The sequence below is a fragment of the Pristiophorus japonicus genome, chromosome 14 (assembly GCF_044704955.1).
Source record: "Pristiophorus japonicus isolate sPriJap1 chromosome 14, sPriJap1.hap1, whole genome shotgun sequence".
NCBI lineage: Eukaryota > Metazoa > Chordata > Chondrichthyes > Pristiophoridae > Pristiophorus > Pristiophorus japonicus.
Window position 1 is genome coordinate 129,866,174 of NC_091990.1, and position 18,583 is coordinate 129,884,756.

Here is an 18,583-nt window from a genome sequence, read left to right on the forward strand (position 1 = left end):
AACTGTCTATTTCTGTCTTAAATTTATTCAATGTCCCAGCTTCCACAGCATTCTGAGTAAGCAAATTCCACAGATTTATAACCCTCAGAAGAAATTTCTCATCTCTGTTTTAAATGGGCGCCCCTTATTCTAAGATCATGCCCTCTAGTTCTAGTCTCCCCCATCAGTGAAAACATCCTCTCTGCCTCCACCTTGACAAGCCCCCTCATAATCTTATAAGATCACCTCTCATTCTTCTGAATTCCAACGAGTAGAAGCCCAACCTAATCAACCTTTCCTCATAAGTCAACCCCCTCATCCCCGGAATCAACCTAGTGAACTTTCTCTGAACTGCCTCCAAAGCAAGTATATCCTTTCGTAAATATGGAAACTAAAACTGCACACAGTATTCTAGGTGTGGCCTCACCAATACCTTGTATAGCTGTAGCAAGACTTCCCTGCTTTTATACTCCATCCCCTTTGCAATAAAGGCCAAGATACCATTGGCCTTCCTGATCACTTGCTGTACCTGCATACTATCCTTTTGTGTTTCATACAGGTCCCGCTGTACTGCGGCACTTTGCAATCTTTCTCTATTTAAATAATAACTTGCTCTTTGATTTTTTTCTGCCAAAGTGCATGACCTCACACTTTCCAACATTATACTCCATCTGTCAAATTTTTGCCCACTCACTTAGCCTCTCTATGTCCTTTTTGTGTCCTCCTCACACATTGTTTTTCCTCCCATCTTTGTATCGTCAGCAAACTTGGCTACGTTACACTCAGTTCCTTCTTCCAAGTCGTTAATATAGATTGTAAATAGTTGGGGTCCCAGCACAGATCCCTGCAGCTAGTTACTGGTTGCCAACCAGAGAATGAACCATTTATCCTGACTGTCTATTCTCTGTTAGTTATCCAATCCTCTATCCATGCTATTATATTACCCCCAACCCCGTGAACTTTTATCTTGTGCAGTAACCTTTTATGTGGCATCTTGTCAAATGTCTTCTGGAAATCCAAATACACCACATCCACTGGTTCCCCTTTATCCACCTATTCGTTACATCCTCAAAGAACTCTCAAATTTTCCTCGCTGCAATGTTTCATCTCACCTTTAACAAGTTCCCCGCTGGAGTGGAGTTAATCTACAGGACAAATGGGAAATTGTTCAACCTCCAGCCCAGATCCAAGGTTGTTCCAACCTGTCATTGAATTTCAATATGGAGATGATGCTTGCGTTCGTGCACACTCGGAGTCCGAACTCCAAACCATCGTTGACACCTTCACTGAAGCGTACGAAAGTCTGGGCCTTACATTAAACATCAGTAAGACAAAGGTTCTCCACCAACCTACCCCCGCCACAGTGTACCGCTCCCCGATTATCAAGATCCATGACGAGATCTTGGACAATATGGACCACGTCCCACACCTTGGGAGCCTACTATCAGCAAGGACAGACATCAATGACGAAGTCCAACACCGCTTTCAGTGTGCCAGTGCAGCCTTCGGTCACCTGAGGAAGAAAGTGTTCAAAGACCAGGATCTCAAACCTGGCACCAAGCTCATGGTCTACAGAGCAGTAGTGATACCCACCCTCCTATATGCTTCAGAGACATGGACTATGTAGAGTAGGCAGCTAAAAGCACTGAAGTACCACTACCAACGTTGTCTCCGCAAAATCCTGAAAATTAATTCGCAGGATAGGGGCACCAACGTCAGCGTTCTCTCTCAGGCCAACATCTCCAGCATCGAAGCATTGACCATGCTCGATCAGCTCCGATGGACAGGCCACACTGTCTGCATGCTTGACACTAGACTCCCAAAACAAGAACTCTACTCTGAGCTACATCACGGCAGGCGAGTCCCAGGAGGGCAGAGAAAATGTTTCAAGGCCACCCTCAAAGCCTCCTTGTAAAAATGCAATATTTCTACCGACTCTTGGGAATCCCTGGCCCAAGACCGCTCCACGTGGAGGAGAAGCATCCGAGAAGTCGGCGAAAACTTGGTGTCTCTTCGCCGGGAACATGTGGAAGCCAAGTACAAACAGTGGGAGGAGCTTACAATAAATCAATCACCCTACCCACCCGTCCCTCCAACCACCATCTGCCCCACCTGTGATAGAGACTGTAGATGCCGCATTAGTCTCATCAGTCACCTTAGAACTCATTTTAGTGTGGAAGCAAGTCATCCTTGACTCTGGGGGACTACCTATGAGAGAGAGAAGAGAGTGGAGCATAAATGCTGGAATAGACTAAATGGCCTATTTCTGTCCTGTAGACTCGATATAACTCGAAGGCACTATTCTTTTACTTCCTGCAAGGTTTACAATCTCTGAAGTTTCTCCAGTCTTTCCTCATAATTCACTCTTCTGATCCTTGGAATCAGTCTCATGGCCCTTCTCTGAACTGCCTCTCTTCAGCATTGTGGTTGAGGGACTAGCAGTCTGACCAGAGCATTATACAGTTTGAGTATGAATTCCTCAAACTTGTACTCTACTGTTTTGGCTATTTAATCCAGCATTCTATTTTCTTTGTTGATTGGTGTGCTGCAGTGATTGAAAGTCAACTCTAAGACTCCTTGATCTCTTTCAACAAATTCTTGGTGATTTCAACACTAGAGTAGTTATTGTGCCATGTTTTCTTCCCATGTGCAGTGCTTGTCCATATTAAATTTCATCTGTCAGTTTCACTAACTTCAATATTCTGGCTAACTCATGTTATAGTTGTACAGCTGTATTTTGACATTCAACCGCCCCTCCTACTCTGGAATCATTGAAGATTTTGATCAGTATTCACTGAGCTTCTGAATTCTGATTTGTATTTTGTTTGCTCGCCAGAGTAATTTATGGTTAAAATTCCTTTCTTCTCTATTGGCTTTCAATCTTAGTTTACTTTTGTCCTCAGTGCAATTATTATTATTTCATGATTTCTTTCTCTTGCTTAAACATATTTACTTTGCAAATAATGTACTAAACCACAAATCAATCTAAGGTTTTTTTTTTTAAGGCAGCGAAAACAGCAAGCAGTGAAGCAAATGTACGACTGGGAGGGGGACAAGGGAGTGAGCAATGACTGAGGTTAGAATGGGAAAAACAACGCAAGAGTGAAGTCGGCAGCAGTTCTGCTGGAGCTGCTTTCTATAGTATCGAGTTAGACCTGTAAGTCGCAACACCTTTCTTAGGAGCAAAAGGCAGACAGGTCAGTGTTGGTGCCAGAAGGGGGATTGCTATGGAGTTGGAGGGAGGAAAGCATGAAGTCCACGACCTGAATTCACATTACGGCTTCTGGGAATGATAATCTGATCTCGTTGTGCATGGTGTGAGGGGGGCTGGGCAGTGTAGGAGCTTGTAGTAGTGCACTGCAGATGTTTGATGCAGAACATTGTCAGCTCAGCAGGCTGAGCAGTGAAGTAGTATAATCAAAATATGGAATGCTCAAGAAACCCAGCTAGGTGCATTGGGGTGTGAACTGGCGAAATTGGAAAGAATTTTAGAGCAATCAGGTAATGAAATGAGCCAGTTTGAGTAAATGTGTGATTTCTTTTCTGCATTGTTTTAATTTTTCAAGTGCTTATATTTAAAATTTTATTTTTTAGCGCATATATTGACTGTATCTCAATGTTTTGACTCTTGTGCACCCCCCTTTCACCACAGGTGGTCGTGCCTTCAGGCATCTAAGGTACCATGCTCTGAAATTCCTGGCCTAAATCCCTCCACCTCCCTCTCCTCTTTTAAGACCCTTCTTAAAATCTGCCTCTTTGACCAAACTTTTGGCACTCTTCCTAATATCTCCTCCTTTGGTTTTGCCTTTCAAGTGCCGTGGGGCATTTTTCTACATTAATATGTTATATAAATGCAACATTTTATTATTGTTGTTGTTGTTGTTGTTATGATTGGGCCAAAGGTTTTTGTTGGAATATTAATGGAGACAAAGATTTAGGCAACATGAATATTGAAGTGACAAAATTAGAACCAATCAAGAGACAACACAATCAATGAGGAGCCAGAAAATTTGACAGCTGTTTGCTATGTTCACTATGGATGACACAAAGAGAAAGATAAAATGTGTGGAACCTTTTGAATGCCTTCTGGAAATTGAAGGAGATTTATGTCAATGATTTGTCGTTACAAACCAATGATTTTTTTTTTTACTATGTGGAATGACCTACTTAAATCCATTCTGGCAATTCTTAATGGTCTTTGTCATCTAAGATTAATGTCAATAATTTGGCTAGTAAATTTAAAGGATATGAGTTGGCTTCACTTTAACACAAGGAAAAAGAATGTTTTCACTTTGCTTTTGGTGATATGATTAAGGACTCCCTAGATAAGGCATAGTACTGGCCAGCTACAATGTCTGACATTCCCTAAATTCTCCTAACAGCAGAAGCCTCAATGTAAAGTTTATGATGTGTATCAGGTGACATTAACATTCTGCAAATCTTCTCAGTTAGGACCTTTCACATTCATGCTGTGGCAGCACTTCCTAAATCATCTCGACTTAATACGTATGAGAACAATTTCCATTTCTATAGTGCCTTTCACGTTATAAAATGATCTAAAATGTTTCATTGAGGCAAAACTAGGCATCGAGCAGTGGTAGGGAAGTGATTGAAGACATGGTCAGAGGTGAGTTTTGAGGAACCTTTTGCAGGAATGGAAAGTGGTAGCTAAGTAAAGGGATGCAGAACTTGTCCCAAAGTGCTCCACAACCAATGATTTACTTTTCAAGTATAACTACTGTTGATACAAGATCATAAGCTCTTAGGCAAAAATGGCAGTCAATTTGTACACAGCAAGGTCCCATAAACAAGAGTAATCACTGATTAATCTGTTTTTTTGAGTTTGGTCAAAGCATAATTGTTGGCCAGCACACTGGGAGAACATCCCTGAAGAGGTAGACAGGGCTTTGGTTCAACATGTCATCAAAAAGACAGCACCTCTGACAATGAAGCGCTCCCACAACACTGCACTGAACTTTCAGCATACATTGTGTGTCAAATTATCTTAAGTAGACTTGAACCATTGCCTTTTAAATTCAAAGGCAAGAGTGAATGTTTCAGAATGTGGGACCAAGACAGCAGAGGGGAGCAATGCAAAGAAGAATACGGTCCAAAATATAGAGGGTACAAGCTGTAACATAGGGTTGGAGAAGGTAGCAGATAGGGGGGAGGGGAGAGAGGCACTGGAGGGACTAGAAAATATGGGCAAGATTTATGAATTCAATGCACTGGAGGATGAGAAGCCACTGGAGATTTGTGAAGCACATCAATGATAAGGCAGCAGATGAAAGTTGGGTCACCAGCTTGGAGTACGTTCTGTAATTGAAATTGGATGCAACAAAGGGATGGGCAAGAATTGCAGCAGAGGGAGTGAGTCGGGTAATGGCAGGCTATGTTGTAGATGTGGAAATAGGCACTCTTGGTGGTGGCTAGGATGTGGGGTTTGAAGCCGAGTTGAGGGTCACAAATGATACCAAGGTTGTGCATTGCTTGAGCAAGCTGGATGAAATCTGGCCTAGGATGCAGTATTTGGTGGGAGCTGAACAGGGTGCCCTTCAGTTTCGATAGATCTAATTCTCAATAACTAATTCTAAACTTACAACAATAAACCAACATTGAATATTGGGGAATTTGAACTGTTTGAAGTTGAAAGAAAAAGACTGAGTCACACCCCAAATTTATTAAATGCTTAGGTCCTCGATGATGTCCATTTGCAGCGGGAAAAGGATGCATGCCTGCCAAAATTGGTGGAGCCTGACTCCAATCAGAATTCCCAGGGTCAGCTAATTTAAATAATGCTGGTAGAACAAAGGGGCCAGCCCCGCCTGCAAGGGGCTATGCACACCAACGTCAACAGCAGCAAAGCCATACAAGAGAACCAAATACCAAGCAGTCTTTGCATCAAATATTTCAGTGACTAAACTCCCCCATGGCAATAACAAAAGGCACCAAGAAGAAACAAAATACAAAATAATGCCAAAGTTGTTGATAACTTTTTAATTATTTAATTGTAGAAACACAGGAGGCCCTTTGTGCCATCGAGCCTGTACTTGCGCTCCTTAATTTACTCTGTCCATTTTATGGATTTTCTTCATATTCATCCTTTTCAAATATTTATCCAATTAATCTCAAAATCAATGTCCGTTTCAAAAATTGAACACCTTATTGCAATCAATTTTAACATATTTTGTTTTCTTATCTGTTTCAGATGATTTTTTGAATATTTGGCTTTTAATGGGAAATTATATTTAAGTGTCAATTAGCCTCATCATATGAGAGCTAGATTATCAAGTGGCACAATTAACCAAAATGCATCAAAGAATATAAAATCCCAATAAAGAAATTATTTGTTTTTGTGTTGGACTATTTTGATATGGTCAATGATAAATCCTTTAAGCGCAGCTGTGGTTGAACAAAATTAAACAGTTTCTCAAAAATTATCTAGACGTTAAAAACGCTTCATAGACTTTAAACTATATCATTTGTTAATCTATTATAAATGCAGAGATCAAAGATATCGAAGACCTGTGAATGAGAAGATGAATTCATCAATCAGGTTTGAATAGGTGAAAGTAGGGCATTTTGATTAACTGTTTGTATATTGCTGTGCTAGTACTCAGGACTGTTTAGTTCCAGGAGACGACGACATTTATCTTGAAATCGGGATATAAACAGTTAGCTCACTGTTAGACTTTTGGTGCTCTTAAATGTACAAATACTATGTTGTCCTCTGTGTGTATGCTTCATTCTGATGCTTTATTGTACTTCATATTTTCAATTAATTAGATTGTCATTTTAGCCTGTGCAAGCTTTGGTCTGCATTGTGATAATCCATCAATCAAGGAGTTCAGAAAGTAGATCCAATCCACGTAAAGAATACATGGGCCCAGGTTTTCCTGCAATGGCGAGATCAACGACATATACGGTGAATTTTGCCGTGTAGCGTGCCGAGCAGGCTGTTGATAACTTCCTCCATATATCTTACTGCATTTCGAATTAAAATATGCTGCAGCGAGTATTGCAGCGAAGCCAACTATCATTGCATTGATTCTGCCGCAAACAAAGCAATTTCTTTGTCATGATGGGAAAATGCTATAATTTAACTTGGTGACAACTTTGAATGAGTCCTGCCAATCAAGATAGCATAGGAAGTGACTTCCACATTTAAAAAATAAAGTTTTTAAAGTTCTGCTTCTGTACAGTAAATAAAATGTAGATGCTTCCACAAAGTGGATAAGTACAATAAAACCCAATTCTTATTCACCCTTATTTTAGTTGATTATGTGATGGGCAAATTCTTTAATCATTTCAAGTATCCTCAAAGCTTACAACAACGTGGAAGGAAGTTTTGCACTTAAATGATTTTATCCCATTTTTAAAATTACGTTAATAAAATGAGTAGACATAAGCATTTAAGGGGCTTGTAAATTTTTAGAACATTTGTTTGAACCCATGGTTGATCGGAGATCAGTGTTCTGCTAGCTATTGTCCAAAATAGTTGAGCAATTGCCCCCGCCCCCAATCAGATTCCTCCATACCACATGGAACTTCATAGATTTCAAAAGAGAGGGAAGACAGATGACCAGGCCGACCTTCATGTGCCTAACTTTGATGTTAGTACCTAGTAAGGGATCATGAGAAGATTCAGACTTAAATTGTTATTTTTCATGCACTGCTAATAACTATCAATTGATTTAGACTGCACATACTGTGGATTTTACATTGCTCATTAAAATATGGTTATCGACTAAAAAATCAGCTATTTAAGATAAATTTGATATGCTTTAAGGATAATTGACAAACTTAGTAGTGTGAACACTTCAAACAGGGCTGGGCACGAATGATATATTCAAATACGCATATGGAGCATCTGTATAACTATTGCTGCATATGATAGGCTCAGTATTTTTTTTGGAGTAACTTGGTTTTTCTCATTTTCCCCAATCAATTTGCATCTGCGTAACGGAGTTAGTTACGATTTTTTTAGGTTAGTTTTTTTTTCTCAAAAGGGGGCGTTAGCAACCACCTACGCCAGTTATGCCCATTTAGGCAACTTTGGCCAGCTATTAGTTACTCCATTTATACTTAGGCCAGCGTATGTGGCCACTTCAGAAAACCCTTGCGGAGAGTTAAAGAAATCGGTGCAGGTAGGTACATCGGAGATCATTCGGCCTGGGATAGGGGCGGGAAGCGGAGAGGACCTGCACCTAAACCACCAAGCCTTACAAACCACCAAACCTTGCAAACAAAACTTCGAATGATAGGCTACGTAAAAATAGAAACTCAACACTGCAAAAAACATTTGCTCAACCTGACGGTAGCAAGTACAACTAGTTCCATAAAGAAAAAGATACTCCATTCCTCAGCCTTAATGCACAAACAAATTCACCAAGATACTCTGTCATAAAACTATAGGGTCAATTCAGCAGTCCCACACTCTCAGTGAGGAGCCATGCTCAAAGGGTTTCCTTTGGGTTTTCTTTGAGTACAGCCTGGAGGCCACTCGATAGAAATCACCGGTAGACAGGAGCATCATCAGTTCTCCTGCCCGCCCCTAGCCCAACAAAGGAGGCAGAATAAATGCAGAGAACTTTACCGGAACTGATGTCCTAGGCGGAGTGTTTGCTCGTGCTGTTGGGGAGGGTTTAAACTAAAATGGAAGGGAGTTGGGAATCTATGCAGGGAGACAGATGGAAGTAAAAAGGGGGCAGAAGCAAAAGGTAGGAAGGAGAAAAGCAAGAGTGGAGGGCAGAGAAATCAAGGTCAAATATCAAAAAAGGCCACATTACAACATAATTCAAAAAGGACAAAGTGTTAAAAAAACAAACCTGAAGGCTCTGCGTCTCACTGCGAGGAACATTCGTAATAAGGTGGGTGAACTGACTGCGCAGATAGCTGTTAAGTTATGATGTAATTGGGATTACGGAGACGTGGCTCCAGAGTAACCAAGTCTGGGAACTCAACATCTGGGGGTATTCAATATTCAGGAAGGACAGACAGGAACGAATAGGAGGTGGAGTAGCGTTACTGGTTAAAGAGGAAATTAACGCAACAGCAAGGAAGGATATTAGCGTGGATGATGTGGAATCTATATGGGTAGAGCTGCGAAACATCAAGGGGCAGAAAACGTTAGTGGGAGTTGTGTACAGACCACCAAACAGTAGTAGGTTGGTGATGGCATCAAACAGGAAATTAGGGACGCGTGCAATAAGGGTACAGCAGTTATCATGGGTGACTTTAATCTACATATTGATTGGGCTAACCAAACTGGTAGCAATACTGCGAAGGAGGATTTCCTGGAGTGTATAAGGGATGGTTTTATAGACCAATATGTCGAGGAATCAACTAGAGAGCAGGCCATCCTAGACTGGGTCTTGTGTAACAAGAGAGGATTAATTAGCAATCTGGTCATGCGGGGCCCCTTGGGGAAGAGTGACCATAATATGGTAGAATTCTACATTAAGATGGAGAGTGACACAATTAATTCAGAGACTAGGGTCCTGAACTTAAAGAAAGGAAACTTCGACAGTATGAGACGTGAATTGGCTAGGATAGACTGGAGAATGATACTTAAAGGGTTGACTGTGGATAGGCAATGGCAGATATTTAAAGATCACATGGATGAACTACAATAATTTTACATCACTGTGTGGCGCAAGTGTAAAAAAGGGAAGGTGGCTCAACCGTGGCTAACAAGGGAAATTAGGGAAAGTGTCAAATCCAAGGAAGAGGCATATAAATTGGCCAGAAAAAGCAGCAAACCTGAGGACTGGGAGAAATTTAGAATTCAGCAGAGGAGGACTAAGGGTTTAATTAGGAGGGGGAAAATAGAATATGAGAGTAAGCTTGCAGGGAACATAAAAACTGACTGCAAAAGCTTCTATAGATATGTGAAGAGAAAAAGATTAGCGAAGACTAATGTAGGTACCTTGCAGTCAGAATCAGGTGAATTCATAATGGGGAACAAGGAAATGGTAGACTAACTGAACAAATATTTTGGTTCTTTCTTCACTAAGGAAGACACGAATAACCTCGCGAAAATACTAGAGGACTAAAGGTCTAGGGAGAAGGGGGAAGGGGGAACTGAGGGAAATCCTCATCAGTCAGGACATGGTGTTAGGAAAACTGAAGGAACTGAAGACCGCTAAATCCCCAGGGCCTGATAGGGCCACATCCTTAAGTACTCTGGGATGCAGACTAGAAATAGTTGGTCATTTTGCAACATTCCATGGACTCTGGATCAGTTCCTATGGATTGGAGGGTAGCTAAGGTAACCCCACTTTTTAAAAAAGGAGGGAGAGAGAAAACAGGGAATTATAGATCGGTTAGCCTGACATCGGTGGTGGGAAAAATGCTGGAATCAATTATTAAAGATGTAATAGCAGCGCACCTGGAAAGCAGTGACAGGATCGGTCCAAGTCAGCATGGATTTATGAAAGGGAAATCATGCTTGACAAATCTTCTACAATTTTTTGAGGATGTAACTAGTAGAGTGGATAAGGGAGAATTAGTGAATGTGGTGTATTTGGGCTTCCCACACGAGATTAGTGTTCAAAATAAAGGCACATGGTATTGGGGGTAATGTATTGACGTGGATAGAGAACTGGTTAGCAGACAGGAAGCAAAGAGTGGGAATAAACGGGTCCTTTTCAGAATGGCAGGCTAGTGGGGTGCCGCAGGGTTCAGTGCTGGGACCCCAGCTATTTACAATATACATTAATGATTTAGATGAAGGAATTGAAGATAATATCTCCAAGTTTGCAGATGACACTAAGCTGGGGGGCAGTGCGAGCTGCGAGGAGGAGGATGCTAAGAGGCTGCAGGGGGACTTCGACAGGTTAGGTGAATGGGCAAATGCAGTATAATGTGGAAAAATGTGAGATTACCCACTTTGGAAGGCAGATTATTATCTGAATGGTGACAGATTAGTAAAAGGGGAGGTGCAGAGAGACCTGGGTGTCATGGTACATCAGTCATTGAAGATAGGCATGCAGGTACAGCAGGCAGTTAAGAAAACAAATGGCATGCTGGCCTTCATAGTGAGGGGATTTGAGTATAGGAACAGGGAGGTCTTACTTGCAGTTATACAGGGCCTTGGTGAGACCACACCTTGAGTATCGTGTGCAGTTTTGGTCTCTTAATCTGATGAAGGACGTGCTTGCTATTGAGGGAATGCAGCGAAGGTTCACCAGACTGATTCCCGGGATGGCAGGACTGACATATGAAGAAAGACTGGATCGGCTCGGCTTATATTCACTGGAATTTAGAAGAATCTAGAGAGTTGTGAACCTGTGGAATTCTCTGCCACAGAAAGTTGTTCAGGCCAGTTCGTTGGACATATTCAAAAGGAAGTTAGATGTGGCCCTTATGGCTAAAGGAATCAGGTGGTATTGAAAGAAGGCAGGGGTGAGGTACTGAAGTTGCATGATCAACCATGATCATATTGAATGGCGGTGGAGGCTCGAAGGGCCGAATGGCCTGCTCCTGTACCTATTTTCTATGTTTCCTTGAAGGAGCCTATCGCCACGCTCTGAAAGTGAGAGAGACCGACTGTTGCAGACTCGCAGTGCTACTGCTCAGGCGTGAACATCACCAGCGGACTCCACTGCGCATGTGCAGATGCCCCGGCAGTTTTCGGTGCAGAATGCTGGCTCCATCCCTGACTCGACTGGCCACGCTGCACGGCTACAGTGAAGAGGCCAGACAGCGGCCAAAGTGGCAAAGAAAAATTTTCGCTGCACCTCGGAACGCAGATAAGCGGCGCAACTCCGGTAAGTGCGCCGAAAAACGAACTCAGCCAAAATTGAAACCATAGAATGGTTACAGGACGAAAGGAGCTCATTCGGTCTGTTGGGCCTGTGCTGGCTCTCTGCAAGAGCAATTCAGCTAGTCCCACTCCCCCACCCTTTCCCCGGAGCCCGGCAAATATTTTTCGTCCAGGTACTTATCCAATTCGCTTTTGAAAGCCACGATTGGATCTGCCTCCACCATCCTTTCAGGCAAACCACTCACTGCGTAAAAACTTTTTCCTCACGTCGCCTTTGGTTCTTCTGCCAATCACCTTCAATCCGAGTACTCTGGTTCTCGACCCTTCTGCCAATGGGAACAGTTGCTTTCTAGCTTTCTATCTACTCTGTCTAGACCCCTCATGATTTTGAACAATTCTATCAAATCTCCTCTCAACCTTCTCTGCTCTAAGGAGAACAACCCCAGCTTCTCTGATCTATCCACATAACTGAAGTCCCTCATCCCTGAAACTATTCGTGTAAATCTTTTCTACACCCTCTCTAAGGCCTTCACATCCTTCCTAAAGTGCGGTGCCCAGAATTGGACACAATACTCCAATTGAGGCCGAACCAGTGTTTTATAAAGGTTCTTCATAACTTCCTTGCTTTTGTACTCTATGCCTCTATTTATGAAGCCCAGAATCCCATATGATTTTTTTAACCACTTTCCCAACCTGCCCTACCACCTTCAACGATTTGTGCACATATACCCCCGGGTCTCTCTGTTCATGCACCTCCTTTCGAATTGTACCCTTTAGTTTATATTGCCTTTCCTCGTTCTTCCTACCAAAATGTATCACTTTGCACTTTTCTGTGTTAAATTTTATCTGGCACATGTCCACCCATTTCACTAGCCTGTCTGTCTTCTTGAAGTCTATCACTACCCATTATACGCCAAATTAAATCCTGATAACGGCATAATTTGTTTTCCAAGAAATGTTGGACTGGGATTGTGCTGTAGATGACAATTGTTGCATTAGCAGCAGTTCCTGATAGTTCAGGTGAGACTCTTCATTCGGATAACGGTTTGATTTTGGCTCTCTGTTTTCCATACCAATCTTGGAGCAATAAATCACATCCCTGCCAGGCAACTTAGACGATTACTTTAAAGTCTCAGCAGCAGCAGCATGAAAACTGGCTTAAATGTAAGAAATCACGATCGCCATGGATTTTAACGGGGGCAGAGTGATCATAATTACCATCTATCTGTTTTCTGTTAAGGGAACGGCAGAGAAGTCCCAGGAAAATTGGAGTGGCATAATTAATGCCGTAAGTCACTTTTTTCCAGAATTTCCTTCCTCTTTTGTGCCGTTCATGGGTTCCTACAGCCCAAATACACCATTGTGACACAAGCACCCAGGAAAATCTGGACCAGTTTTCAGCAAATATGAATAATTCTATCCCTGGATCACAACTGTAAGGACAAATTACATAAACTGTACAGTTCCTGGATCCTGATGAACTTAAGCCTGCTTATTTGCTATTAAACCGTTGAAAGGGACAATGGTATTTTTTTTTAAATCATAATAATACAGTATCTAAAGCATATGAAATGTGGAGTCGATGCAAACAGGGTACTGGAATTGGGAGTGATTGCTAATTCTGGCTCATGCAAACACCTGAAGTGCAGTTCGCGTAATAAATAGATCATGAGAGTTAGGGAATTGTAGCTATTGGAAATACAAACCTCTACTATAACGCAGTACAACCACCACAACAATTTTAGGTGAAACTGGATTTGAGGTAAAAGGCTCAATCCACTACACTAGAGGTCCCCAATGCTTTTTTGGAAATGTACATTTAATGTTCTGAAAAGATAAAACAAGGCCGCTGTTCAGTGCAAATCAGCCTTTCTTCCTTAGAAACTGATAACCACCTGCCATTCACTATCAGTTAGAAGTGTTCATCATGACAAATTGCTACCAGATACTTGAAATAAAAGTAAAAGGCCTTGGGCTAAAAATTCACCAACCTTGCGCCCGTTTTTTTGTCGATATTTTGCCGTTTCTGGCGAAAAACGGTGCGGCGGGAAATTCGGAGAAGTCTTGCGGCAGCGCTTTTCAAATACAGCTGGAGAGAGGATCGCCGCCGTGCAAGACTCGAAATATCGATTTCGCCAAAAATTTGGCTCTGAGCGCACCCGAATTTAGGACGAAAAAAACGCCAAGGAAAAAGCTGCATTGCAGCCCTTGGAGCAGCGGTAAATATGAAGACCTGCAAAAAAGGCAAGTTAAAGTTTTTATTTTTTAATTCTTCTGCAACGATTCACTAGTTAAGTGTCTTGTAAATGTTTTGTGATTTTTTATTTTTTGCAATTAATTTTTGATGTCCCTCCCCCCCCCCCCCCCCCCCACGCGGCCCATCTCACAGCGGTATCGGCCTCGGAGTAAAGTTGCAGAAAATTTGCGGTTTGTGCCACAAATCCTCGTGCAACGCCGATTTTTACCACTGCACAAATTAAAGCTAGAATTTACGGTCTCATAGCGATAGCTTTGCCGTAATGATTATTTGGGCAAAAAAATACAATTATCGCCGAGAACCAAATTTCTAGTCCATTGGGTTCCAAGGGAAAGTGGCAAGTTGAATCCAAAATTGGCTCAGTGGCAGGAAGCAAAGGATAATGGTCAACGGGTGTTTTTGTGATTGGAGGGCGGTTTCCAGTGGGGTTCCACAGGACTCAGACATGATTCAGAAGTTTTCAGATAATACAAAAATTGGCCGTATGGTTGATAGTGAAGAATAAAGCTGTAGACGATAGGAAGATAGCAATGGACTGGTCAGGTGGGCAGAAAAGTGGCAAATGGAATTCAATCCCGAGAAGTGTGAGGTAATGTATTTGAGGAAGGCTCACAAGGCAGGGGAATATACAATAAATGGTCGGATACGGAGAAATGTAGATGAACAGAGAGCCCTTGGAGTGCATGTCCACAGACTCCTAAAGGTAGTTGGACAGGTAGATAAGATGGTTAAGAAGGCACATGAGATACTTTCCTTTATTAGTCGAAGCACAGAATACAAGATAAGACAAGGCCTTGGACAACGTGGACCATTTTCCATACCGCGGATCCTAGCAGACATTGATGACTAGGTCCAACACTGCCTTCAGTGTGCCAGCGCAACCTTCGGTCGCCTGAGGAAGAGAGAGTTTGAAGACCAGGACCTCAAATCCAGCACCAAGCTCATGGACTACAGAGCAGTAGTGATTTCCTCCCTCCTATATGGTTCAGAGACGTGGACTATATACAGCAGACACCTCAAAACGCTGGAGAAGTACTATCAGTGCTGCCTCCACAAGATCCTGCAAATCCACTGGGAGGATAGACGCACCAAAGTCAATGTTCTCGCTCAGGCCAACATCCCCAGCATTGAAACATTGACCACGCTCGATCAGCTCCGTTGGGCAGGCCACATCGTCCGCATGCCCGACACGAGACTCCCAAAGCAAGCGCTCTATGCGGAGCTTCGACACGGCAACCGAGCCCCAGATGGGCAGAGGAAACACTTCAAGGACATCCTCAAAGCCTCCTTGCAACATCCCCACCGACTCTTGGGAATCCCTGGCCCACGACCACCTAAAGTGGAGGAAAAGCATCCGGGAAAGCACTGAACACCTCGAGTCTCATCGCCGAGAGCAAGCTGAAGCCAAGTGTAGACAGCGGAAGGAGCGTGCGTCAACCCAGGCTCCCCAACCACACTTCCCTTCAACCACTGTCTGCCCCACCTGTGACAGAGACTGTAGGTCCCGCATTTGACTCCTCAGTCACCTGAGAACTCACTTTTAGAGTGGAAGCAAGTCAGCCACTACAATTTATATTAACAACTTGAAGAAGGGACTGAGTGTAACATAGCCAAGTTTGCTGACGATACAAAGATGGGAGGAAAAGCAATGGGTGAGGAGGACACAAAAAATCTGCAAAAGGACAGACAGGCTAAGTGAGTGGGCAAATATTTGGCAGATGGAGTATAATGTTGGAAAGTGTGAGGTTATGCACTTTGGCAAAAAAAAATCAAAAAGCAAGTTATTATTTAACTGGAGAAAGAATGCAAAGTGCTGCAGTACAGCGGGACCTGGGGGTACTTGTGCATGAAACACAAAAGAATAGTATGCACATACAGCAAGTGATCATGAAAGCCAATGGTATCTTGGCCTTTATTGCAAAGGGGATGGAGTATAAAAGCATGGAAGTCTTGCTACAGTTATACATGGTATTGGTGAGGCCACACCTGGAATACTGCGTGCAGTTTTGGTTTCCATATTTACGAAAAGATATACTTGCTTTGGAGGAAGTTCAGAGAGGGTTCACTAGGTTGATTCCAGAGATGAGAGGGTTGACTTATGAGGAAAGGTTGAGCCTCTATTCATTGGAATTCAGAAGAATGAGGTGTGATCTTATCAAAACATGTAAGATTATGAGGGGGCTTGACAAGGTGGATGTAGAGAGGATGCTTCTATTGATAGGGGAGACGAGAACTAGAGGGCATAATCTTAGAATAAGGAGCCACTCATTTAAAACTGAGATGAGAAGAAATTTCTTCTCTCAGCGGGTTGTGAATCTGTGGAATTCGCTGCCTGAGAGAGCTGTCGAAGCTGGGACATTGAATAAATTTAAGACAGAAAAAGACAGTTTCTTAAATGATAAGGGAATAAGGGGTTATGGAGAGCGGGCAGGGAGGTGAACCCGAGTCCATGATCAGATCAGCCATGATTTTATTGAATGGCGAAGCAGGCTCGAGGGGCCAAATGGCCTACTCCTGCTCCTATTTATGTTCTTATGTTCCCTCTAATCTTTTTTTGGGCCGCGTGGCCTCTTTAGCAGGCTGCACGGCCCATTCAGAATTCTGCACATACACAATTTTTCCATTTAAAAGCTGTTGAGATGGCTGTGTGAGACCTCCAGAGCTGAAAGGAAACATTGGTACAAAGTCATAATAACTGCTGAACAACATCGCTGTCCTGAAAACTAATTTTACAAATATGGAGTCAAATTCCCCTCAGAAGAACATTTAAAAATTGAAGATTATTAATAAAAAAATGTTTTTAGCTTTTTCTTCTGACACTTACGTTTCTCCCTTAACCCCATGTATATGTCCCAATCTTTATTTCGCTTTCAAGTCAATGATTTAAATGTGATTTGTATCCCCTGCTTTTTATTTCCTGCTCTGCTGTCTGTGAAAATTCTTCAATCTGATTGGCTGATCTGCCTGCCTGCTGCTTGCCCAGTTGCTGGATGCCACAGATCCCTTGTAGGAGGTGCCCAATTAAAACTGACATTGGAAAAAAGGAAGTCTACGCTCTAGAACCCGCTAAATCTTTGTGGTCAGCTTTTTTGAAGTCAGCGGCAAACACCTTTCTTTCGCTGCTGACTGCAAAATCTGGGCCATTGATTGCAAAACATGCCAAACATATGCTGAGCACCATCAATATATTAACTCGCTCGCAAGGAACTTTCCACATGTAAAAACAGGAAGTATTTAAGTGTCTTCTGTTTTCAATACACTATTTATTACAAGTACTATATGAACAAAGTGCAAAAAGAATAATGTTAGATTATCTATTTTATACAACTCAGAGAAAATCTTCAGAAAACAATTATGGCCATCAATCATGAGAATCAGGTTTTCGTCAGCTGTCCAAGGATTCAATAATTGAATCAATTAAATAATTAAACAAGTAATTCCAGAAAATAATATATATTTAAAATGTAGAAAGATATAAATCACAATAGAAGTAAACTTACCTTGAATATTTCTGGGTAATCCAGTTGAGACACCAGCACCAAACTTTTAGGGGCAAACACCTGTGCAGGTTGGATTAACCCTGTATCCTCCTCTTCACCTTCTGTTTCATCGTGTTTAGCTCCCTATAGCATATTGAAGAGATTGAATTTAATTTGAGTCACTACACAAAGAAAGCCCAACAGCATACAGTACCCAACTTACATGTCACCAATATGGCCCCAAGTTTCCACACGCGGCGAAAAAGGCGCACCTCAGAGCTGGGCGCCTGTTTTTCGCGCCGAAAACGTTGGAGCGTTCGCGCACGCGCAGTCTGAAGTAAACATTGGCACTCGGCCATTTTTAAAAGTGCTGCAGAAAAAGTGAAGATTTGTTTCTTGGACCCCTGCAAAAGCTTGTATTTTAATTTTCTTGATATTTCTGTGTGTGAGGGAGTGCTTTTAGCAGCACTGTTGAAATCAGTGAGTTCAGCTTTTCACTGCTAAACTTGCAGAACCGGTGCCTGCAAATTAAGGACTGTGTGTTTGGAGAAATAAAAGTGCCAATTCAACTTTGCAATGGATCAACTTCCACCAAGAACAAAGAATTTCTTGCATGAGGAAGCAAACCATTGCATAATATGTGGTGCACCCATTCTGCAAATTTAAATATAAAGATGACGATGTGGCTGCCTCTCCCTGTCCAAATGGCCTCAGTCAGTTCCCCTCACAGCTCGAAGGCTGCTTGCTGCCGCTGCCGTCGAGACACTGACGCCACACCACTGCCTGAAAGGCCTGCCTGAAGCACTTTCACACAGGTAGGAACATGGTTTATTTAATCTTTTCTTTGCTTATAAATTTTTATTCAGGTTGGATTTATTTGTATAATATTTGTACAAGTATAACGAAGGATTGATTGTAGAATTTAATGACTTCCCTTCCCCCCCCACCACCCCCCCACCTCGTTCCCTACGCGTAATTTGTAACCTGCGCCTGATTTTTTAAAGTGTAGACAAGGTTTTTTCAAGCGTACAAAAATCTTCACTTACTCCATTTCTGAGTTAGTTTGGAGTAGGTTTTCACTGTGGAAACTTTGAAATCAGG

The 18,583-nt window shown here is 42.3% G+C and overlaps 1 protein-coding gene across 1 annotated transcript in view; it reads right to left on the reverse strand.

Annotated features, from left to right (window-relative positions):
* The window catches only part of sbf2 (SET binding factor 2), a 715,543-nt gene that overhangs the window by 385,628 nt on the left and 311,332 nt on the right, over positions 1–18,583 (reverse strand). The window contains exon 4 of the mRNA XM_070898748.1: positions 17,504–17,626. Coding sequence (XP_070754849.1) covers positions 17,504–17,626 — 123 coding nt within the window. The remainder of the gene's footprint in view (positions 1–17,503; positions 17,627–18,583) is intronic.